The sequence below is a fragment of the Poeciliopsis prolifica genome, unplaced genomic scaffold (assembly GCF_027474105.1).
Source record: "Poeciliopsis prolifica strain line A6 unplaced genomic scaffold, Auburn_PproV2 SCAFFOLD003, whole genome shotgun sequence".
NCBI classification, from domain to species: domain Eukaryota; kingdom Metazoa; phylum Chordata; class Actinopteri; order Cyprinodontiformes; family Poeciliidae; genus Poeciliopsis; species Poeciliopsis prolifica.
In genome coordinates this window covers 9,730,408-9,756,527 of record NW_026562378.1, presented here as the reverse complement: position 1 = coordinate 9,756,527, position 26,120 = coordinate 9,730,408, and the positions used below count along the sequence as shown (strand labels likewise).

At 41.6% G+C, this 26,120-nt stretch overlaps 1 protein-coding gene across 3 annotated transcripts in view; it reads left to right on the top strand.

The window, feature by feature from the left end:
• Positions 1–26,120, top strand: part of foxp4 (forkhead box P4) — a 107,532-nt gene that overhangs the window by 71,824 nt on the left and 9,588 nt on the right. For 2 of the 3 annotated variants that reach the window (XM_055027590.1, XM_055027588.1), the window contains exons 5-14: positions 3,977–4,117; positions 7,837–7,975; positions 11,340–11,541; positions 11,873–11,971; positions 13,962–14,060; positions 17,915–18,002; positions 20,334–20,417; positions 22,587–22,812; positions 23,039–23,115; positions 23,199–23,300. In XM_055027590.1, the coding sequence (XP_054883565.1) occupies positions 3,977–4,117; positions 7,837–7,975; positions 11,340–11,541; positions 11,873–11,971; positions 13,962–14,060; positions 17,915–18,002; positions 20,334–20,417; positions 22,587–22,812; positions 23,039–23,115; positions 23,199–23,300 (1,257 nt within the window). The remainder of the gene's footprint in view (positions 1–3,976; positions 4,118–7,836; positions 7,976–11,339; positions 11,542–11,872; positions 11,972–13,961; positions 14,061–17,914; positions 18,003–20,333; positions 20,418–22,586; positions 22,813–23,038; positions 23,116–23,198; positions 23,301–26,120) is intronic. The other variant, XM_055027589.1, reaches the window with a different exon arrangement.

Here is a 26,120-nt window from a genome sequence, read left to right as displayed (position 1 = left end):
CACTTAATGTCCTCACCGTTATGTCAGGGGTTCTTAAATTTTAGACTGACTTCACCAGACACGCTGAAAGCCCCGTGAAAATCAAACTTCAATTTGACATGACATATCATATTTTTGTACCCAGGATTCTTCAGTGTTTGATGAAGCTAGAATTTGATATTGGTGTTTTCCAGGTCCAGATAATGATGGACAAAGATTATAAAATTATGGAGAATATTTTATTAACATACTTTACTGCCTGTTCCATGTCAAAATCTTTTTAATTGTTTTTGTCCCTTCTTTCCTGTGTGTTTTTTTTTATTTCTTTGTGTCCTCCCTTCCAACTTTCATTTCTAGATACTTTGTGGTCCCTTCTTTCCATTCCTTCTCCCTTCCTTATGTATTTTTTTGATTCTTTTCTTTCTATCTCCCTTGTGTCTTTCCTCCTTCCCTTCTTTGCTTTCTTTTTTTATTTATTTTGTCCACTTTTTCTTTCCTTCCTTTTCTTCTTTCTTTTGTGTCTGTTTCTCTTTCTTTTTGGGTTCTTCTTTCCATTAGTCGTTTCTTCTTTCCTTTCTTGCATGTATTTGTTCTTCACTCCTTCCATATATTTCTTTACTTCCTTCTTTCTTTTGAGTTTCTGTGTTTATTCAATCTTGCCAACTGTTCATCATGAACAATAATATTTTATATATATGGAGAACTGACAGTTAAGTCTGAAAAAAAAACTATTTTTTTAAAATTAAACATTATTAAAAATGCATAAAAAAACCCTGCAAGCCCCTCATGTTTGGGGAGTTTTGCAGATGTGGAACATGCTGATTTGAACCAAAAATTATGATTATCTTTTGGAGAATGTGCCTGCAAATATGCCTGCACTTAACCACACACGCAGATTTGTTTTTGAGCAACAAAACATGAGTCATACTGAATCAGGAGTGTGTGTCATGCTGATTCCTGGCCCCTTGATATTAGGGGTTGCCATGTCGGCATTACTCAATAAACACCCTTCAGCTGTAGTAGATTTGTCAAATACTTAGCCACACCAACACATCCCCGCAACCTGCACAAGCAAACCACACATGCCGGCCCATAAAGGGTGTGAATTTGCCTCTTAACAGTGTGGAGACACAGGAGTAATTGCAGCGAGCATACAGACTATGCTCTAAGCAATAGTTTTCTAGAGCAAACAGACTATGCTCTAGAAAACTGGCGCATAGTCTGTTGATTTAATAGGAAGCGGTTGCTTTAGGCAACTGTAAATTGTGGTGGGAAGATCTGACAACGTGTGTCACAATGAAAACGTGAAAAAATGTATCGGCTTTCCGGGAACAGACATGGAGAATGAGAGAGATCCTCCTCGCTGGTCCTTTTCGATTTTTTTTTTTTTTCATTTTCTGTAACAAGGAAAAAGAAGACGCAATGAAAGGGGGTTGATAATGCACTCTCACTCACTGCAACGCTAATAAAAACCATTGAGTTTAACATTGCTCTCCCACTTAATTAACCACAGTATGGGCCACGCACTTAGTGTATATCTGCAAATCAGGCACTTTTACCCACACACACATACATACACGGGACAAATCAACCAACACATCAGTCACTGAAGCATTAAATTTCATATCCCCATGGCAATAGTGCCCTGTGTAAGAGTGTGTAAGTAAGTTTTACAGCCCATTGCTACAAAGCAGATGTGTGTTTGCATGGGCGCTGATTTGTGGATGCGAGTCTCTGCGTTAACCTTTAAGTTTGCTCAAACCTTTACTTATGCTATGGCTGCTTTGCATTTCATTCATTGTGTTTTCCTCTAAAGTCAAGGTCATGGTAATAGGCTGGAGAGGTGAGTGCCTCACTTACACATACACTTAATGTACAGAGCCACTGAATCAAATCATTAAAAGACTGTAATTATCACTTAATTATTCCTTCAACTCACCACTCAGCAACCAGGGTTGAGTGTGTGTGTGTGTGTGTGTGTGCGCGTGTGTGTGTGCGCGTGTGTGTGCGTGTGTGTGTGTGTGCGTGCCTGCTAGCCGGTGAGTGTGTGCGCTTGCATATGCATTTGTCTGTGTGATTAGGAGGCGATCAGGGCTAGTGACGCAGAAAAGAGAGATTAACTCTGCCTAAGGAGTGATAAAAGAGAGGAAAGACAGATGGAAAGTAAAAGAAAGAGCAGCAAGAAGGAATGACTCCTGCATTTAAAATGAATTAAGCACAAAAAAAAGAGGGGCGAAAAAGAATGTTGCAGGGGTGAAGCTGTAAATTATGCAAAGGAGAAACTGGATAATGTGAAACAGCCTTGTTTGTAAAAAAAAAAAGAAGACCATTGCATTGTACCGGGTTTGTGTGGCATGGATGGGTAGCAGTGTGCAGTCTGTTCGCTGTAAGGTCAGACAAATGAGAAACCGAAGCAACTGCTGCGCTGTGAAGTCATTCTCTGCTGAAAAGCCTCTTTGAACATTTGATGCACCATGAAACAAAGACAAACTGCAGATGGACACATGTACAAGCTGTTCTCGGGAGAATAGCCTCCCCTCCTCCTGCTCTCCTCAAGACGCATACACACTCACACAGACTGAAGATGCACTGTGGTCAGTGAGTTTTTCCTCTCTCCTCAGCTGAAGATTGTAATCTTAATGGAGCTTCCTGGGTAAATTAATGATTACTAACCCAAACAAACAGACAAGCTGTTACCAGTCAGAGTATGCTGACCTTGTGTGCTTGTGTTTAAGAGTGTGTATATGTGTTAAATCAACTCATGTCATTTTATCAGACTAAGGGATGACAGTTACATTAAAATAAAGAATGTTGATCTATAAACTTCTCACTGTGACAAAAGACGCACAGCTTTTAAAGAAAAAGTAGCTTTCTCGTATGTCAGGGTGAACGCGGCTGCTCTCTGAAGGCCTCTGAGGTTTGTTAGAGAAGATAAGTGAACAAACGGCATCACGAAGAACAAGGAACATGGTACATGTGACAAGGCAATAGCTGTGGAGAGACTGAAAGCAGGATTATGTTATAAAACAATATCCCAAGCAATGGACATCTCACACAGTTCTGCTCAGTCCATCTGAAAGGAAAGAAAATAGCACAACTGCAAATCTGTCATGAGATGGCTGCCCACCTCAACCCCCAAAGAAGGGCATAGCAATTCTGGAGATCGAGTTATTATGATTTCAGGTCAATCATTAGTTCATTTCACAAATCTGCTCTTTGTGGAGAAGTGGGCATAAAACATTAGTGCCAAAACTTGAAAATTGCTGCTAAGATCAAGGTATTTTGCAAAAAGGTTAAACTTTCAGTGTGTAGATTAGCAAAACTGGTAAGAGCCACAGTCCAAAAGACATGAAGCTTTACTACTTTTTGAGAACCAGGTATCCTTTATCTTTCACTATGCAAATATGAACTTCTTTGTGTTGGTTTATCACTTAAGTTACCAATAAATACCAATGAGGTTTTGGTGGTGATGGAATGTGAAAGGTTTTAGCTGGTATGAGTATATTTGCAAAAGTCTGCTCTGTGTTCTCCCTATTTATCCTAACAAGCTTGCCAGTGTTTCTGGCCTGCTCCCTGTCTGTCGGCCTGCATTGTGTTGCAATCATCTCCTGCAATTCAGACCTTGATCTCTGAGAATAATCTGGGGGGACTTTGCCTTGACATGCACGATCACACTGACACACTCGAACAGCTGCACAGTGGACCTCAGCAGCCTCTCCCAGGTCTGCGTTCACTTGTTGCGCATGGTTTGTCAATAAACCACACACAGCCACAACAATACGCTGTGGCCTCAACTGAGAGCGCTGGAATTGAAAGCATCTGTGCCATTTGAGGCTCCTGTTTAGGTTACATTGTCTGACTGTGGAGGATCGTTTCAGTACTGGTGGCATTGTTGAGGCTTCTGCAGTTTGTGTTGTGACTCACTCACCTCATATTTCTCCACCACTCTGCCCCCTTTCTCCTTAACCCGCTTCCCCTACCCTCCACCTGTCCGTAGTTACAAGAGTACTACAAGAAGCAGCAGGAGCAGCTGCATCTCCAGCTTCTGACTCAGCAACAGCAACAACAGCAGCAGCAGCAGCAGCAGCAGCAGCAACAACAGCAGCAGCAGCAAGCCGGGAAGCAGGCAGCGAAAGAGGTGAACTTAGCCACGTACACGCTCACTCAGTTCAAGAACACTCTGAAGTGCAGAAGTGCTCTTAAATGCAATAAAGTGGCTGACATGTGAGAGTGCCAAGAAAAAAAAAGAGTCTAATGTATGGAATTTAGGCCAGATACAGTATCTGTTCATGTTTTAATGTTATTGTGGAGCTCACGCAAGTCTGAATCCCCAGGCTGACGCCTCAAGGACGAAAAGAAGTCCACTCCACATCCATGTAGTTCTGATTCACAATATTAGATGTCACCTCTAGAAGATGGGTCCAAGAAGAAGCAGTTATTTGAAAGTGCTTTTAGCTGTCAATTGACAGATACTAAAGGTGACAGCATAGACAGCATAGATTCTAAAGATGACAGAGCCTTTTCAGCTATAGTACAGTGTTCTCCTTTTTAGCACTACCATGAACTTTTGCAAACGCAGTAGCTTTGTATTTATAAAGGTATTTAAATGGCAACTTTCTACCACATAGGCCAAGAACTCGTATTCTGTTCCCATTGGATAAAAGCACCTACTTCCATGTGGATATCATACAATCGTCCCAAAGCACCTCATCAAGCAAGCTGCTTGATGAGGTGGGTAAATATCAAACAGCACATCAAAGAAACAAAAAGAAAAAAAATCAAGAATACTTTGAGCATAGCTTGTAACTTATTCAGAACGCTGGAACTTGAGTTTTATTTGACACAGTATTCAAGAGCAATGGCAGCAGGTGCAATATGCAAAAATACATGAGCTTTTGCAGATTTAATTAGCATGGTGATCAATGAGGATCACGTGTCGATCTACATGTACAATTCATATGTTATGATGACAATATTAAGAAGAAACAATGCAGGGGAATCACTTCATGAGAAAGAGCTTGTGAGACATTTCTGAGAAATGCACAGGGAGACACATCCTCAGATTTGTCCTCCTCCTCTCCCAGTGGGCAGAGCCCCCACCCCACCACCTCAGCCCACATGCTCCTCACTGACAGCGGGCAACCGACTCAACCGTGACCAAAGCAAACCAGTTGTGGTTGACTCGCATGTTGAGCGAGTGTCTGAATTGCTTTTCCGTTCTCCCCCATGCTCCTCCGCTGTCCCAGTTTTCAGGTTGCTTGTCCTGCAACAATGAGACAAGTGCAAACACTGGTCACACAGCCACACGTACACGCAGACAGAGGGAGGCTTGATGCGTGATGGTTCACTGGCCAAACACACACACACACACACCTGGGGGAATATGCCTCCCTCCAGAGCTGCAAGTAGCTGATGTGACCAAGGCTCTCTCCAGCAGCCATGACTTGCTGACATACAGTGCATCAATAATCAATTAATAGCCGGCATGCATAAAAACACTGTAGATGCTGTAAAAATGTTGCTTTTCATTTCTGTGAGATTTGTGACTTTAAGTGACCAGAAAAGAATAAAAACTACTACAGCAAAAATCCATGGAGGAGAGAGCAAGAAAAAAAGTTCTCCCTGCTAACTTTTGGAAGTGTTTGTACATCAGTGCCTTTGACTTTTTGCCCTTTTCGCTTTGAGCAGAAATTCCTTTTTCACGTTCAAGGCTTTGTGGAAGTGATGCATTGAAAGAAAAGCGATGTATGTGCGTGCTGAGTTGCTGTTCTGTGTGTTGCCGGAGCATTTGGGACTGGTCAGGAGTCAGCTTAATGAAGTGACTCTGACCATCACAAAAGATGCGTGCTTGTGTATGTGTGTGTGTGTGTGTCTTTGGATTGGCCGTCTACAGTTGCCTGTGTGTGTGTGTGTGTGTGTGTGTGTGTGTGTGTGTGTGTGTGTGCGTGTGTGTGTGTGTACATGTATGCTTCTGTGTGACTGGCAGGCTCAGACAGTGTGTGATGTGCTCATAAATCACATTGACAGCCTGTTACTGCGCTAGCTTTGGCCACTCAGCCACAGCTAATGTAAACAGAGCACAGGAACACACACACACACACACACACTCAGTGTGTGTGTTTTAAAGAACCGTAGCCATATCTCAGGAGACAATGAGAGGCAGAGGAGGGGGCATGGGGGGGATAGAGAAAATGGACAGACAAGTTTGAAAGGGAGGGCCAGGGGCCTTGGAGAGAGAGAAATGTAGGAATGAAACGGATACAATACGCTTGGACTTTCTGATCAACAGTTTATTTCAAGAAGGGTCTGGTAAATCAGCTCAAAGTTATTGAATTGTCTCAGCGTGACACCGATTTTTACATATCTCACATCTGCGAGAGGTGACTTTTAGAATCAGTTCTGCTTTCTGAAGCACTGATTTTGATTTGTGTTGGACTGGAATATGACTTAGATTTCTGCAGGTGACAAAGCAAGTCCTCATCTGAACAAACATATACAGAGTATATTTACTAATGGAGGAATGTGTGTTTCTCAGATTCCACTTCTGTCCTACATATAATTACTTTAAGAATTTGAACAGCAACACTTCCTTCTTCCTCTTGTACACTTTGTGTCAAACACCAACTTTGAAAAAAACGTAGCCATGGCACACAGGCTTAGTGAATAGAAAATGACAAAAAAATTGTTTGAAATAAATTAAAAACCCAGAGAACCATTGACCAGGTTACCTTTAAATGATAACGTCAAATGTTCAGAAACGAAAGGATCTTGAATTAGTTTCACTGTGTTAACAAGGATTTACAAGATCATTTTAATTCCACCTCTGCAAACAAAATCATTTGAGCTAAAGGAGTCTACAAGCAGGAAGCATTTCCCAGATTAGCTTTGAAACAAGCTGCAGATGTGCAACAAATCAAACTGCGCAGTTTCCTTTATGACATTAAATTATCCATGCAAAGAATATGGTGCTGCTGGTTGTCTTCCTCCCACCTCCAGCTCACCCACAAACACACATAAACACACCTCCACCATACTTTTCCTCCCCAGGCACCAAGTCTGAGAGGAAATGACCTATTTGCCCTTCCTGAGAGTTCCTCTTTGTTCAAAGAGTTCTAGGCTGCCACTCTGTTTCACACACAATGAGAAGTTCATTTATTTATTTTTCAGCCCCGCCAGTTATCTGTGGGAGATAAAGTACACCTCTCTCAGGGGTTTTGATTGTGCAGGGTCAGTTCGGGAAAAAGAGGGTAAGAGGGGAGACTTGTCAGGTTTTTTTTTTTTTTTTTTTCCGGTGTAAAATACAATTTCTCATTTTATCTTTTACCTGCAAAAGATGTGTGCATTATTTCTATTTTTTAACGACGTAATCCTAAATCACATTGTCACATTTACTCACATTCCAACCGGATATCTCAGCTCATTTTATTGGGATTTTATGTCATAGACTGATACAATTTATAGTATAACTTTAACAATGAAGGAAAATAATAAATTAAAAATATTTCCTAATCTAAAAAGTGTGGCTGAAATATGTATTCAGCCCATTTAAATCTGATGTATTAACCAGTTGCAGAAGTCATTGAATTAGTAAACCAAGTTCAGTTTTGTGTTATATAAAGTCAATATATACAGGTGTGTTTCGGACTAAACCATCAGAAGGTTGTTAGAGTATTAGTAAATACCATTAACACCAAGCAATCCCACATAAAAGGTGAGCAAGAGTTAGGTTACAAAACAGCCAGAAATGACAACATGTAAGAAGGATAAAAGGTTATTAACACTTTTGCCAGGTGCTGTGAGCAATTTGGAAGCACAGTCTGCCTTGTCTGACCTCCATTTCTCCTCCATGTCTAACAGCAGCTTGGCAGTAAGCAGCTGGCCTTCCAGCAGCAGCTGATCCAAATGCAGCAACTTCAGCAGCAGCACATCCTCAACCTCCAGAGACAGGGCCTGGTTCCGCTGCAGCCCACCGCCGCCATGCAGTCTCTTCAGCAAGGTACGTGCACACACAGGCATTCCCAAACAGAACCTGAAACAGGACACATCCTGACAAACACGAGCCTGGCTAAACACACGCATAAGGCCTGTGCCCAGTGCTGCCTGTGAAGCCTGTTAATTTAATCAGCCTATAAAAGATAAAAGAAAACATGATTGGTAGGTTTGTGGAAAGTAGTCATTTAGATAATAGGTAAAATATGCCGCTAAGCCTCCCCTGCTTAGAGATGTGTGCATGTGTGTGTTTGTACTTGAGATTATCCAGGCACAAGAAAATCATCTTTCTGCTATTCCTGTGCCCACAGGATTTTTTTTCCTATGTGTAACTTCTCCCACAGTTCCTTTAGCTTCTCAGCAGAGTTTCAGAGCGATAAAAGTTGACTGCTGTTGGCCCGCCCTCAGTGAACATGTGTGTGTGTGCCCACTTGTGTGTACGCACTTGCGCGGCAATGTTTCACACATACTTTTGAGCACTATCTCACTTGCAGAGAATGCCTTAGGGGCTCTAAAGTGGCCGTAACATTGCTAAAGCGCTGACTGAGTTGACCAAACAGACCCATTTCCTTCCCTCTGTTTTTGATCTTTCACTTTTTCCCCTCCTGCAGACGAGCATGGAGTCACTCACAGCAACACGCGCACACACACATACATAGCAAGGTTAAACTCTACCAAATTATCAAAGGTTTGGAAGCATTGATTTCCAATCCAAAGGTCTCCTGGAGGGCAAGTGGATTTATTCATAGTGGAGGGGGGGAAAAAACAACCTGACTAGGTGGATAAGGCTTGAGGACACAGTTGTGTTAGCAGAGAACAATTTTTCAGACAGTTGCAAACATTTGGCCTCGGCGTCTCCTTCTCTTTCTTTGCTCTCCCTCTCTGCATAAGACTGGAATTTCCCTGCAGTGTGAAAGAGCTGGTCCATTGTGACAGCTCAGCCAGGCGTGAGCCAGAGCATTCCTCTGACCAGCCATGCCACACAAACACGCAAACACTCACTGATAAACACACACACTGCCGCCCTTCCTCAGAAAAGCTGTTGTGTTCTGTGAATAGGCCGCACGGGGTGCCATGAGGGGTCCAACTGAGGCTTGTGTTTACTTCTATGACTTTATGGGTCAGATGTTAGATCACTACTAATCCCCCTGACTTATAAAAATAATTAGAAACAATGAGTTTATGTTCAAATACGTCAAGAATTCAGGCATTTTAGTTGCAGATTCAAGTTATGTGACGGGGAAAAAAAAAGTCTTGCTTTGTATTAAAACCTTGTACCTTTTCTAATAATCAACAGAGCCTGTCAATTCTCTCTCTGTTTATATTTAAACAAGATCCTGTGAAAAGCATCCAAGAGTTGAACTTTATACAGTTTAAGTCTATGTATCATTTTTTACAAGTTACATTTTTGGAAATAGTTTCTTGTTGGACATAGTTCCTGTCCAACAAGGATGACATATGAACAGTTCAGTGATACACACATTTATCCAATTTAATTAGAGCATAACTCCTGCTATTCTTTACTGTTAGAGAACAGTAAAGAATAAGTAACATCATGAAGGCAAAGGGACATAGCAGACCGCTCAGGAAGGAAGTTGTGGAGAAGTTTAAAGTAGAGTTAGGATTAAAACATGGTAACAATCTTTGAAGGTCTCAAAGAGCATTATTTAGTCCGTCATCTGTAAAATGGATCTAGGATGGCAGCCCGACAAACCTACCAAAATGTGACTGTTTACCTAAACTGACAGGTTCAGTTGGACATTTGGCTGCTTCTCACAGACGCAGCCAAGAGAGTGACAGTAACTCTAGAGGAGCTTCGGAGTTTTTTCTGCTTTTCTTCCACATTGACAGATAAACTATTAAGGACAGATGAGAGAATGTATGTAGCTAAGAACAGGGCAGAAAATATAGTCGATGCTGCAGGGGCAACCATAAACACACAGACAGCAATGGGATGGTTTAGATCAAGGCAAATTTATGTGTGAAAATGACCCAGTCAAAGTCCAATTGAGAATTGAAAATCGATATTCAGGAGCTATATTCCAAGTACTGGTTAAGAGAGATCCGTTTCTAGATGAATTTGGTAGACATCCCTAAAAACGCTGTAATTGCAGCAAATGTAGGTTATGCAGAATATTGCCTCGGGGAGGCTGAATACAAATGGGTGACACACTTTTCAGGTTTTTATTTGTAGAAAGTTGTGAAAAGTTCCATGCCCTTTCATTATTGTGCGTTACTTTGAATTGGTCTGTCACATAAAATCCCAATCAAACCTAAACGTAGAAGTACTTTAGGAATTTGTGGTTGTAATTTGATAAAAGTTCAAAGGGTATGGATACTTTTGCGAGTATTCCTGCTATGGGTTAGCAGGAGTACTCTCATCTTTTCAAATTTGGTCTTGTCAGTTTTTGTTGGAGAAAGTTATGATTTTTTGATTGCAAATCTATCCTCACATGCGCTGTTTATTTTACACTTGGCACTAAACTACCTCCCATCTGTTTTCTCCAAACGGGCATATTTATTTTTAATTGAACATACTCCTGTGGTTCAGGCTTCCTAACATAACAATCTTGAACCACTTTACACTTTCACTCTCTGATCGTCTCCACAGATTGGTTTGGTTTCTTCCCGGATAATTCCTGGACGCACACGCCTACACACGCACGCACACACATGCATACAAAAATCTGTCTGCGCACTTACACCACTTCATTTTTCCAGAGTGAGAACTTTTGTTTTGGCGGAGGTCAGAGAAGAATGCAGACAAAGCAGACATAATATTTGGATTGCTGCGAGGTCCTTGTATGTGTATGTGCAGATGTGTATTATATGTGAGTAAGTGCATGCTAAAATACGCCGGAGAAGGCTGTGGCATTTTCAGCCGTCTCTCCTTCACTTTCAGATTGGACCAGAAATAATAATGCTGCAAGCAGAAGGAGCTCAGTGTGCACTCACATTTTTTTGCACAAACAGTGGCGCTGATGAAGTCCTTATGGGAAACTCTTACCTTAACTCTGTACTTCTCACATTGGTAAAACTACGTCTCTGAATGAGTCAGGAAAGAGCCATTACTTTATGGCAGGAACAATGGAGATGACTTTCTAGTGCCCAACAGGGCATTTAAATCAACCTCTAGACTGTTATTTTTCAGCTTCTTCAGTAGAATGGGGGACTTTGTGGTTCTGGGATAATCAGTTGCAGCTATACAATCAGTGACAGTAGTTTATTTAAATTCCCTCTGTGTGTGTCTGATTATCTTTCAGCTGCTCTGGAATTAACTTCACTACGTCTATCATCATATTCGCTTGTAAAATTAATAAGTACGTTAGATTTCATCACTTGCTGAGCTGCCTGTGTCACCCTTTTTCCAGCAATGTGTCCGTCAGACCTCCAGCAATTGTGGAAGGAGGTGTCTGGAGTGCCGAGCGCTGAGGATGCCCTTAAACAGGCCGAGGGCCTGGACTTGAGCACCAACAGTTCTAATTCTACCTCAGCCTTCCCCAAAGCTGCCAGTGCTCACATTCCACTGCACAGCCTGCCCAACGGACAAAACCACACCCCAAAGAGAGACAGGTAAGGAAGCTTATTCATTCAATAAGCACGCCTTCATTGTTTGTCTTTTTCTCTATTTCTCATTCAAACTATCCTACTTCCTTTTTTGTGGGTATTTTACTTGCAGCTAAGCTTTCATAACTACATGACTTTCATGACTACTTGAGTCAGTAAACTCTGACAATGATGTCATTAAGAAGAGTATGTTGCCCGATTCTGCAGGAGAGGTTTATAAAGGTGTTTTAGTCCACCTTTGTGAGGGCGATATTAGAGATGCATGCACCATGTGTCTTGGTATTACACACACTGCGTGGCTGTGTTGGCCACTCACAAGCTTGTCTTCATCTTTAAGAGCCCGACTGTTTGAGTGGATATCCTCCTTCACCAAGGCAGACAGCGGAGATGACCATGTTCCCCTTTACTCCAAAGGCAGCCAGCCTCCCAGCAGCCAGTGAGTAGCCATAACACACACACACACACACACACACACACACGCATGCATACACAGAGTGCGTGACCCTAGAATAGAATAGATGCACTTCTGAAGGGTTAGCTTTAGCACACACTGGTTTAAGAGGAAACATTGGCCCTCATGTTTAGGAAGAAAAGATGGCCATTTAAGGCTTAGATTTGAAACTTGACCTAGACTTGAAGGTTGTGAGTTGATTTTCATAAATAATTTTTAACTCGTGAAATGTGGAGTGAAAGCAAACCTGTAAATCAGTGACACTAGTTTAAGCCAGTGAGAGCAGCTCTAACAGGTGCATATTAAGTTGTGAAATTGACTGTTTGATTTATTATTAGTAGTAATAGTATTATTAATATTATTAGTAATTGTCTTACTAATAAAATTAATAATAAATACTCAGAAGGAGGCCAAGGCAAACCCTAGCTAGTGCACTACGTACAGTAGGATACTGGTCGATACTAAGAAGTTGACAATTTTGACTTGAAAAATGATTTGGACTTTTTGTGAAAGACCTGAAACTTAACTTAGACCTTCCTCTTAAAGACTTGACATCTCACTCCAGCCACCTTGTTAAAGACTTAACATTAGATTTAGACTTGCATCTCACAGAGTTGAGATCTGACTTGGAATTCACTCTGACTCAGGCTTAGCTTGGATATTTGAGACTTGATGGGAACCTGCCTCTGGAAGAATAAAAATTTAACTGGAGACCAACACTTTTCTTTATTGAAATGAGAGACTGGACTTGGACTTGTGACCATCTCTGTCTGGAAGTGAGGTGAAAGTTGAAGAACAGGTATAATATAGCTGAGTGGTGTTGTACTGCAGCTGCAGTGTTCTGCTGTAGGTCTGCTTAAACTTTTGTGGCCTCGAGAATCACAGAGAGGGTAGCACTGCTGTGCTAGCCTGCTAAGCTAATGCATGGTTGATGTGGAGGACAATGTGGTTAGCAGCAGTTTGTCATGTCTGCTGTCTGAGCTGCTTCTGAGCTGATTCAAGCACAGCCACCACAGAGACACTCTCCCACAAACACACTGCCATTGCTCTCCAGACTGCACATCTGATCAGGAAGAGGGAGAAAGTGAGGCAGGGAGACATGTTTCCATCTGCGAGACAAATGGTTTTTGTTAGACATCCTTCTGATGTTGATTTGGGAGAATCCCCATCCCAGTCATCATACACATCTACTCGTTTGCACAAAGCACACACGTATACACACACGCTTCCAAAGTCATGTAAATAAATGTGGAGACAGCCGTCGGAGGCACTGCTCCAGGTCTGAACCACATCTGCTACCAGACCTGCCGCGCACACATGCACAAACACACAGTTATTGCATTTGTCCAAACCAAACCTGGCCTGGTCTTTCATCGTCGCACTCGCTTAGAAGCACACACACACGCACACGCACATATGTGCTCATAAAGTTTAACACACGCACCACACACACACACACACACACAGACTCACCACAAAAGAGCAACCAGCAAATGACAGCAACCACCACCAATCAGTCATGGCTGGTTGGTCCTGTGCCGGCTCTGTGTCAGCTCCTGAAACAGTAGAAGACACACCAACACTAATATACAAACACACGTGCAAAACACACACCAAAGGCAGGGGGATAGGTCATGGACTTCAGAATGCGCCTCTGAGGTTGTTGGACCAATTCCCTTATTTTATGCCTGGCTTCTGTAACTAACCCCCACTTCGGTCTGTCTTCCTTCCCTTGCTCTTGGCTCGAAGATCTGCACCAACTAATCACAGCTAACCACACTCAGATGGCTGCATCAATGCACACTGCTGTTACGTTCACATATTGGATGCATGTGTTTAATAAAGTGACTAAAAATAATATTTTGATATGTTTTATACAATTGTGTCTGACCGCAATTGGTGTAGAGATTATGCACAAAATGTAACATCTGTTGCTGACCCTTACTGACGTCTCATTTTATGTGTTTGTCTGCAGTCATGAGGAGCTCAGCAGCTCCCATCCCCTCTACGGTCATGGAGAGTGTAAGTGGCCAGGCTGTGAAGCACTGTGTGAGGACATGGGACAGTTCATCAAGTAAGTCACAAAAAATTTGCTTACATGACCATCCATCCATCTATCTTGTGATTTTGTGCAAGGCTCATATTTAAGGCCTGACCATATCTCACATAACTTAATTGTAAGCGTTTTGTATGTACACCTCAAAATGACTGGAAAGTCTGGAAACTCAATTATGAAAAGAGATTATGCAATTATGAGATAGCAGATCAGTAGGATATTTTTCATTGAATGCGATTGCTGCTGTTTTAATATTTATAAAAAATGTTAACAATGGCAACAAATATCACAAATCAATTTATATTAATTTTTACCTAAAGGTTATCTAAACAGTAATGTCTTTCCTACTGAAAAAAATCAAACTATTTAATCATTTATCTATGAGGGATGGGCAATATGTCGTGGTATTTCTTGCAATAATAATAAAAGTGATGACATTTAAAAAAAAACAAAAAACATTGCATTCTCTTATTTGGTAAAGATTGTAGATTACACTCTAAACCTATTTTTAAATGGAATACTTTAGGCCTCAAGTTAATTGTACCATATTACTAAACAATACATAATAATTGCATTTGATAATATTTTTTAAGTTATTAATGTTTATTACTGCTCTCATAAAACCAACAGTTGAAGAGAAAACTCCAAATTGTTATTACTGACAGGACTTGTAGGATATGAAATTTACAAATTTACAAAACTCATTATGCAAACTAATTGTAATTGATCATAAATTTAAAAAAAAATAAATAAAAAGCTAAACAGTATGATAATTGTGCCTCTCTATTATCCGCTATGCTTGTAGACCATAGCAATAATACCAAGCATATCAACTTGAAATTAGTCATAACAGATGTTACTATCTGGGCCCTTTGTAAAAAAAAAAAAATACAATGAAAGAAAAATGTTAGCAAGAGGATTTGTAATAGGTCATACACCATAGTTTTCAAATGAAAAATTACAATTTGAAGATCTCACACAAAAAAACTGCTAGGAATCTTACATCCTGGTTTAATTTACAAAATAGGTTTAAAAAGTAAGACGAAGAGTTAAATCTGGACTATATGCAATGTATTTCCAGATGCGTACAACTTTTATTTTAATTTTGTTGATTTTTGTCTAAAGTTCTTCACGTGCAAATCAGGAAAGTTCATATTTGCCATTTGTGAAGCTTGCAGTGACTGCAGTTCTTTCCTGGTAGCCAAAATCTGTGTTTAAGTTCAAACTTCACCCTATTAAATGGTGCATGTCAGTCATAGAAATCTCTGTGGAGTTCTGCATTTTCCTGATTTTCTTTTGCTCATCTTTTTCAATCTGTTGCATCACATTTGCTCTGAGGCATGTACATGTAGCCGCACACACACACTCGCACACGCGCACACGCCTACAGGCACAAACACAACGGTACACGACGTTACTTGTCATGTGTATAGGTTCTTTGTTTTCTCAAGATTCTTTGAGTATTTTCAACAGATTGCCATATTCATTTATTTATTTATTTTAACGGTGTTATTAAACACACTTTGCAAAGATAAAATCGTTCTTTTTTTTTTCTCGTCTGCCATGTCATTTTCACATTGGGAGATATGGTGCACCTCCTCCTTGGTGCACTGGACTTCCCCCTTGGCACAGAGGCTTCTAATGAAAGGCCTAACAAGCCCCTTAATGAAGCTCTATATAAACTTACACTCATTACCATCTTGGGGTTTTGTAGTTGTTTGAACAGTGAAAATATTAATAAGCAAGAGTGATGAAATGAGTATTCATACACACAAGCATAGGGTTGTGTTGGGTGACGCCAATGGCATTGGACAGTTGGATCAAAGCTTGCTTGCAGGCTGGGAAAGTTTGGAGAGGAAAGCTGTTGTTTGGTGTCTCATTTCACGTAGCCCGGGGGCAGATGGAAGGAGAGCAGTCGCTAAAGTGAAAGAGCATGCATGTGTGTGTGTGTGTAAGAAGAGAGATGGAAGAAAAAAACCAAAAAAAAAAAGGGCAGCGACAGATAATGCCGTCAGTCCAACAGCTCCCTCCCTCCCAGCAAGCTTCAGTCATCGCCCCAGGAGGGGAAGAGGGTAGAGCGGAAGAACAGAGGAGGGAGACGCTCCACTGTTTCGGGTCTTTCTTCTCTTCTATTCTCTTTTCTCTGCCCACCATCCTCCTACTCCTCCTCCTCTTCCCTGTCCTCTGGTATAATACTCTGGCTGTGGTCGCCAAAGCTGGGTGTAATGTGGGTTAAAGGCTTGTCTGCCAGCACTCAGAGGAGTAAACAGAGCCTCTTTGTCGGGACAAACTTTAAAAAAAAAAGAAAAAAGAAAAAGAAGCAAAAAACTGCTACTGTTTATGACCCGGCTACAGAGAAACAAGAGAGAGGGGATGGGAAGGGGGCAGAGTTAGCTGGAATATGTGTGAATCATAGGCATTTTGGGGAGTTACAGGAGGGGGAGGGAGAGAGTGGGCAGAAGTGTGAGTGACGAAGAGGCAGAGAGAGCCCTACAGAGGGGTTGGAGAGGGGGGTTAGAAAGAGAGACGGGGTGAGCTCATGTTTTTGTTATTATTATCATGCACTTGTGTTGAGCCATCTATCTGCCTAGATTAGTCGTGCCATGACATCATTGTTTTTGTTTCATCTCGAGTCTTTGCCTCGTGTTGGAAAACTTCTTACTTTCTCAGACGTTCGCACACACACCCATAGTACCATCTGTTACACACGTTAAAAGTTTTTTTTATAAATACACTGATCAAAGAAATATGGAATGCAGCTCAAACACAAACACAAGTAAAAGAAAAGTGTTGTGAAAAAAACATAAATAACACTGAGAACTGTGTGAGACTGTTTAAATCACTTGGACTTGGATTTACACAGATCACAACCACAAACTGGTTTTTATGAAACAGGAAAAGTTAAACTTGGCTTTCGATGTTTTTTTTTCTGAGAACATCTGAAAAGTGTGGCAGGCAGATTCCTTCAACCATTAGTTTTCAGAAGTCAGCAGAGGTTTGTTAGTGGACAGAAGCGGATTTCATGAGGATGAAGTAGAGTTCCCAGGCTTTAAATATCTTAGAGACCAGTCCATCATTTAAAAATTGCTTGAGCTTGAGCTATTTTAAAGACAATATGGTAAACATTATTTAAAGCAAATTCATAACATCACCACAGTTTATATACCATGTAAACTTTTCTTTCCTCTTCAATAGCACACTGCTTTGCGCTGATCTAGCGCTAAAATGTATTGAAGTGTATGCTTGTGACGTGACAAAATGTGGAAAAGTTCAGATTGTATGAATACATTTGCGAGGCGCTGTGTACTAACACTCCCTGCCGAGGCTGCAGCAACCTGTGTATAACCTTGGCGATGACAGAAGGAAGACTGGGAGGAGCACACTGGGAAAGATCAGGAGGTCCCAATTCCTCCCAGACTTGAGGAACCAAACAGCGACACCATTTCCATACGCAGACACACACTGAAGACACAGCAGCGTCAATAAGAGAAGTTTTTCTAACAGAGAGCTTTAAGATAAGGCTGTGTGAGATAACATATGAGCTCATATCCAGGTGGTTGTCTTGGACTGTGGCCCCAAGGAAGTGCACACACACACGCAGACACACACACACGCACACACAGCACAGCTGCTGCGTCCGTCGCTAGACAAAATGAACCTCTGAGATTAGGATTTATTTTTACAGCGCTGAAGCAGCTCATAACTCAGTCTAAATAAAATTGAAGCACCTGAGATTACTTCCTGCTTCATTCATGAGACCTGAACCGATACAACAATAATCCTCTGGACTTAAAAGTATTAAGCAGTGGTTTTATATTTGCAGGAAAAATTACGTTGTTATATTTATCCTCCTCTTCTCTCTCTACCTTCAGGCACTTGAACAACGAGCACGCCCTAGATGACCGCAGCACTGCTCAGTGCAGAGTCCAGATGCAGGTGGTTCAGCAACTGGAGATACAGGTGGGTCTCACACACACAAAAACACATGCACACACACACACACACGCATACAACACTAACACAAAGTCCCATCAGGGACGCACAAAGGCCTAATTTTCATACGCTCACAAACAATGTCATGAAGACTGTTCTAGCCTGTCAGTGGCAGAAACTTGTCTTTGGCGGGGCAGAGTTTATGGAGAGCAGCGGAGCTTGTAATTTAAAAGGAGCAGTCAGCAGGGAAGCTGCCATCAGTGCTCCAATTATAAAGCTTCTCTGGTCACCAGCACTAGAGGGGGAGGAGGAGAAGGAAAAGACACAAGCAAGACGTGGAGGACTGGGCCACGAGGAGATTTTCTCGCCTGGAAGCGATTCAAGCGTGGAACACTCATAAACACGTGCAACACCCATAAAACATCTGAATAATGCTCCAGAAAAAAGAAAAGATCAAAACGATACTGTTCTCTGAAGAGTGACAAAGTGGAAAGCACTGTTGCAGTTTCCTAGAGTCAGAGAGTTGAAGGTTTGTGTGTGTCGTCAGAGTTGTGCCAGTTCATCCCAGTTCATCCCAGCACTGAATTCATCGAGTTAATATTTTGTAAGTAATTCATCACATAAATGCACAGCTTCGCTCTGAACGGGATCCCATTCAGTTTCTTCATAAATAATTTTGCTTATGAAATAAACAAAGATATGGTGACATGGAGCAATTAGCTTGCACAGGAGTTAGACTCGGGCTTAGAGATAGAGTAACCAAAATTAATCTTAAATTATAAGAGGGAGAATGGCTAAAATATTTTCCAAAAGGAACCGAGGGGAAAATGAGTGATCAAAACAGTCACAGGGAAACATAAGAGCCAATGGAGCTACAACTAAACACAAGAAAGAATTAAAGAAACACAGACCTCCAGAGCATCGTGACAGCTTGCTTACGTCTGTTTAATCCTCTCCTGTTTACATGAACCGTAAAGTTGCTCTCATTTACATATTTTCCCTGCTTTTCCAGCCAAAAAGCAAATTGAAAGTGATCCATTTAGACCATGTTTTTAAGTGCAAGCGGTTTTAATGCACTTCAAGGTTGAAATTAGTGCTTGATAAAACCCAGACTCTGTCTAAACATGCCAACTTACAAAACTGTTGCTCAGAAACAACAACAGAGTGACAACATCTGTGCTGTTTTCTTCAGATATTCAATCCTGTGCAATGGCTAATGAGCAAACTCAGAAGACAGAAAGCATTATGTTTATCTCTGCCGGGCCTGGACTCACTCCTTGTCGGCAACAGGCTCCTACACATCAGCACCAAATTGCAAATACTATTGCTCAAAAGTCTTTTTTGAAGTTGAGGGAGAAAGCCTTCAGTTTATCTAATTAGATTCAAAGCTGTGAGAAAAAAAAACCCACCAGATAAATAATGGATTTCTGCAGAGACAAAGTAACAGCCTGAACCGAGCAGCAGTCACCAAACTTGACATTTGAGCAGAAATATTGCCACGCCTTTCCGTGAAGAAAACACGGTTGTGCTTGAAGTATAAAGGTACATATTTTTCAAGCATATCTTCATGTAAGAGCTGATTTCCTGCTTTTCATAGCTGAATAGATCTAGAAAGGGCTGAGCTGAGCTCAGCTTTATCCTGCAAAAACATTACATTTAAAGCTCTACAGAAAGTTAACCCCAGTTTGAAGGCTTTTGTGCACAACTGCGTGTGTATGTGTGTGGGCTGTCCAGTTTTATGGTCAGCTTTTGTGTTTGCAGCAGTGGTAAACATCGTTTAGCCGAGCCCCTGAAGCCACAGCCAGGGAACGCAAAGTGACAGAGAGGCAGCTGGTGTCACATCACATCAGGACAGCCGTCTCTCCCTCTCTCACTCCTTGACATGCCGCCTCATCCCTCGGCCGTCCACAGGACGCCCACCGCTCCCTCGCCACAAAGAGCACATCCAGACACCGGACAGGCATTTTGTTTAAACTTCTCATATTCAGGCAGCGACACACATCTCCGAAGCGTGGGAAGAAGTTGCGGGTGATGTTTGCTCCTTATTGTACGTTGGAACCTTAAAAAAAAAAAAAAAAAAATGAAACAACATATACAGAAAGACGCCTCAGCATCTCCACAGGCTGCAGCGGTACCCCATTAAACAGCCGTTAACAAAGTCAAATGGGGGCGAGCGTGTCTTCACGGCTGGAGGGAAGTTTGTGAGAGGGAGCTTCGGGTGCTGAGGCGCCTCGCTCTCATGTTCGCCACTTTGCCTGAGGTGTAATTGTATTTGTAATTCTGTGTCAACACCGCATTAAATCAATCTGAGGATAATGAAATGCGATGACATGTAGTTTTTCCAATTGTGTCTTGCAGCTGGCGAAGGAGAGCGAGCGACTTCAGGCCATGATGACCCACCTGCACATGCGCCCCTCAGAGCCAAAATCTTTCAACCAACCTGTGAGTACACGCCGACACCCCACGGTCCAGGTTACAACACAAGCACATTTGCTTCCCCTAGATGGGACTTGACGATTTGTCTGTGCTTCTCTTGCTTGGTGGCTATGCCCCCTATTGTTCAGTGAGGGTTAATGTGGCAGTTCAAAATCATAAAAGCCTTTTGTCCTGCCTTTTACACCTTTTTTTAAAAAAAATCTTTTTTATTGTCTATTTTATAACCTGAAAGTTTATTCCTGTGGAAATGATGCCCTTACATTTCTCTGGATCCACAAATAGGGCCTTACATTTGGAGTTTGTTTTAGTCGTTTAAAACAAAGTTGAATGTAATTTCTCCAAGCAAGTCTTTCGTTGTAATTTAACTAAATGCTGCCAAATAATATACAGATTTTGCACAGCTTTCTTGCGCATGTTAAAGTGCATCCACTGCAAGTTGGTTGGCGAGGCTGTTATTAGGAATCTAATGAATATTTCATTATTCAGATTGACGAGGAGACTTATTAAAATATGAAGATGTTGAAATTAATTGTCAATTAGAGCTAGAGTGTCTTAATTTGAGAATATAAACGAGCGCGGCTGAGTGGCGACATGTGTGCGCACGTGTGACCGTGCGACTGGATGATGTGTTGATCACAAGGGGATCAGCTGCCATTATCATCTAATGGGAAATCAGGAAGGAGGCGGGTTTTGTCGCCACTGGAGACGGGCCTCGGGGTCAGGGATTGGAGGAGGAGGGGCAGAGGAGGAGCGTCAGGAATGGAAACAAAGCTTGGCCTCAATTAACAGTGTTCGACTGTTGCTGTGGTGATGAGCCGGGGTTGCAACTTTAATGAAGTACCTGTTAAACAGCCCCGCCCCCCTCCAGTCAGCTTAAATGGTACGGAGAAGGGTCAGAGGAAATAGGAGGTGATTCACACATTTTACATAAATCTAGACAACACACACACACTTAGTGGTTTTAATTAGTTCTAAACTAGAAGCCCTGCAACGCCTCTCCCAGAGAGACTGGGAGTACTGGTTCCGTGTGTGTCTGTGTGTGTGTCTCGGGCTCTGCCTAATTGGGCCGAATTGGGCCGTGAAGGCTGCGCCACCGCAAAGTGCATGTGTATGTTCCCCTTCCTACAAACATACTGTCATGTGGTTTTGTTTTTGTAAGCTCGGGGTTAATTGCAGCCTGTGCTATGTGTGTGTGTGTGTATGTGTGTGCGTGTACGTGTGTGTGTGTGTGGGTGGGTGGGGGGGAGGGAATATGTAGGTATGAATACACGAGCATGTTCAGAGAGTGCAAATCCTTACTGCCATTGATAGGGTCCCAAATTTCCAGGAAGTGCTTGAGGCCCCCTTTTTTAATCTGAGCTTGCATTCGATGAAGTTATTAGAACAGATGGATTCATTTGAAACATTGAGGACTCCTGCTTTTCTCGGGATTTGCATTATTTCTGCATTTTAACAAAGGAAGATAAGGGGAACTAAGTGAAGAATTACATGTGGACAAGCTTTCATCATGACCGACAGGCGATGTGTTTTTGAAAAGGCATCTGTGGGAGAAAAGCCAAAAGAGCAGGGTTTAATTAAAAAACTACTTTAAATTTTACACATGTAAAAGTTCTTATCGGTTGTAGCATCTTGACAAAGTTTTCATATTCGTACCTCTTCAGCTTTTTCATATGTGATTTCATGACAACTGCTCTGCCACTCTGAAACATAACATTGCCACCACCATGCTTGCAAATGCCATGAGGTTTTCAGGATGATGTGTGGTTTTGTTTACTGCCACACATAGTGCAAATAAAATCTGTGGGAATGAAGCATGATGCTGCCGCTGTGTTTCACAGTGGGAATATTTTTTCTCGATTTACACATCTTACTGGAAAGTTATCTCTCTCTTGCATGGAATAACGTTCTTCTCACCGGTTTTGTAGAATTAGAAAAGAATTTGAAAGCCGTGTATTATTTCCCATTCTTATTTTAAATCAAGTGATACTTTATTTTAGTTTATCACATTCAAAAGCTTGTAGTTGTAATCAAACATTTGGCTTATTTAGGTAACTTTTCTGTGCTGAAAGAACTTCACAGCTCAGCGTTATTTTTGTGGTTATGGTGGGAAACGAAGAACTCTCCCTTCTAAATACGAACCTGACATATTCTCTCCGGTTTCTGGTCTCTTTTTAGCTGAACCTGGCTTCCAGCGCCTCCCTGTTAAAGAGGGACAGCGAGGCCTACCCAGAGGGTCTACCCCACCCTCCCACCTCAGCCGCCACCCCAATCACGCCACTGCGCCAGGGACCCTCCGTCATCAGCTCTTCCAGCCTGCACACACACTCCCACTCCCACACGCACCAGGTTGGCCCCATACGTCGGCGCAACTCTGACAAGTACTGCACCCCTATTGCCTCAGGTAGAGTCCAATAACAAACTTCTTTATCATCTGTGTGTGTGTGGGTTTTTTTGTGTGTGCCTCAGAAATCACTTACTGTTTTGAGAGGTAGTGTGTTTTACTATTTTATTATTTTTTTTTACCATTTCCTAAACAAAACCCTGAAACTCTTGCGTTAAACGTGTTATCATCTCTTGGCTGTATGCTGTTACATGATCCACTTTGTTGTCTGGTTTTCTCTCTTCAGAGCTCGCTCAAAACTGTGAGTTCTACAAGAATGCTGATGTCAGGCCTCCTTTTACCTACGCCTCTCTTATACGTCATGTAAGCATTGCCCACTTATCTGTCGCACAATCCCTCTGTCGGCATCCTCCTCTGATGTCCCACATCTGTCCATCTTTCTCCAGGCCATCCTGGAGTCCCCAGACAGACAGCTGACTCTAAATGAGATCTACAACTGGTTTACACGAAAGTTTGCATATTTCAGGAGAAATACTGCCACGTGGAAGGTAAGGTCACCATGTGAATAGTTTTTTTCACACTCCTTAAAAAAAAAGTTGAGTTTATTTTTTATGTACATTCGTAATCTTTTCCATTATCAAATTGAAATTGAGCAATTTTTCCTCTGAAACAGAGCTTTTATTGATGGAAAAAGTAAATCACACAATGCCAAACTGTTTTGAAGTTGTTTAAATGATGCGGTAGATTAGCAAAGCTACATTTAGTAAGAGAAGGTTTGGGTTGCGGCTTTCTTTGCAGTAATATTTTGACAAAAAAAATAAATTATGGCGTTCAACACGACTGATTAAAATGGGATCGCTGAAAAGTAATTATGGTCTGCGCTTGTGAATATTTCTCACTTTCAGACCCAAACTCGCCTCGGCAGCATACACAGTGGAAAGAGTATTTACAACCCCTGAACTATCATGTGACAGGCCAAGAAGTAGTGAATAATTGTGAAGCGGAGAGAAAGCGTTCTTCAAACTTTATTCAGCCCCTTTTCATTCCTAAATGAAATTAATTTCAACCAGCTGTCTTAAAATTTCACTAATTGTTGCTAATTATTAAACTGATTTAAAATCCCCACTATTCTCAGAATGAAACAGTGGTGGCAGAATCATGATGCTTTTCTCCAGCAGTGATAGGGAAGCTGGTCAGTTAATGGGAAGATGTACAAAGCTGAAAACTGGCTGGATTAAGACCTGCAAAAAAGCTCCAGAAGACTCGAGACTAAAGCAGAGGTTCACCTTTTAGTAGACCAACAATCTTAAACATACAGCCAAAGCTTTGATGACTTTGTTTAAATCAAATTAAATGTATTTCTCAGAATGGCTTAGTCAAAGTCCAAACCTAAGATCCATAGCAAGACCATTTTGTTTTAGCTTTTTTGGAAAGACACAAGGTAAAAATTTAAGTCTCCACATAATAAAATCTAAAAATCAGTGGAGACATACTCCAAAATGCTTTTCAGCTCATGTTGAAAAACAAATAATATAAGATACATTCAGTTAAAGGTATGAATATCTTTTCAATGCTCTTTTTTTGGACAGTAAAACTCCACTAGTCACATAGAACACCTTAGGATGGAGAAGTGTGTCATGGACTACTAACACAATGTTTGTGACCTATAACGCCATCTGTAACACAAATACTAGAGAAGTAAAATAAGAGGCGAAGACAGCAGCCTTCTTAAACTGGCTCTGACAAAGACGGGATGAGGAGGATGGTGGAAGGAGGGTTGCTGCAGAGGTGAAGAGACAAAGGTTCCACGAATATCTTTACCCCCTCATCTGACTTTTATGAATTTTAACTATTAATGCACGGGCTCTGTTTCCTCCTCCATCCATCTGGAGGACCTTTAAATATAGTCCCGGCATGGCTTTATGTATTTATGTAGCAGCCTGCTGAGTCAAATGGGGCCTCAGAGATGTATGTCCTTTAATAAGTCGTTATATTTCATGAGCAGAGCGATGGTGTCAGGCGGTGGAAGTCGCCAAACGGAGATCGAGAGGGACAGAAATGAGGAAAAGATGAGGGGGGAAGGCATAAATGAGAACAGACTGTCTCTGTGTCTTTCAACTAATGTTATAGTCAGTTAAAGTTGTTCTTAGTAGTAGAGCTTTTGTTTTTAAGGCATAAAAGCCTCGGGTGTTTTGCCAAAATACCACTTGTGTACAAAGATGAGACATTTGGAACGTAGTGATATAAAGAGAACCACAAAATTATTGACAAGGAAGATTATTTCCTATCTTCTTCCTTGTCTGTCTGTCTGTCTGTCTGTATGGTTGACTGTGCATATGGTCAACATTTGTTGTGGGCAGGTCAACACAAATCTGCCTTACTTGAATTGCATGTTCTCTTGCTGCTCCAGTTTTTAAGTGTACTAAGAATTAATTGATATTCTGATTAACTAAAAAATTAAAAATGGAAATCAACACTTCAATTATATTTATTTTGTAGAAATTGTTAGTGTTGCCAATAATTACAGTACTTCAATATTTTATATTTTAAAATAAGTACAAGGGACTGAGACCTCTGGAAAGTTGTGTTTGGAATAGTGTGGACGTTTATTAAATGTATAGAATCAATGTAGGTTTGACTCAAAATTGTATCGATGTTTTCTCACCTGTACATTCTTTTTATAAATGTCTAGTTCTACGTGCACACCTGTGTTTATTGTCCATTCCACAGTCCAATCAAATCACCAACTTCCTGTGTTGGTCACTAATTGTGGTATTAAGATCAACAACCCTGAAACAAATGAATCCACTTCTATCTTTCTTGTGTGTTGTTCACGCTTTCCTCTAAAATTCCTGCCTCCTGTTGTTGCCCCTCTCGCCCCACAGCCCCCCTCAACCCCCACCTCTCAGCCCAGAAGGGAGTGGAGATGAGTGGCACATGTGCTGTGACCCACTGTAAATGACTGCTAATGTTTTAACTGGGAGAATTAGGCTTTCATCACGGAGACGAATGCAAATAACAGTGCAATAGCGCCGGTGTCTGGTGTGTGTTTGTGCTGTTGTGTGCGTGTGTATGTGTGTGTTTGCACTGTCAGGGTGGCAGGCGGAGATTGGGGTCAGACTCATTTACAAAACTTAGCATCACGGCTCGCGGGGTGGGGGTGTTGAGGGGATGTGTGCATGGAGGGGGGGCAAGGGTTCCTCCTCTGATTATGGCTGTGTGTAATTACGTGTGCACGCGAGCTGCTCTCTGTGTATGCCCGCATGTGTGTGTGTAATTACGGCAAAGAGTGATGCACGCCTGGCCTGTCCCTCCCTCTCGGCTTAGAACAGCGTGTCAGAGAGAATATGCAGGATTTAATTATAGAC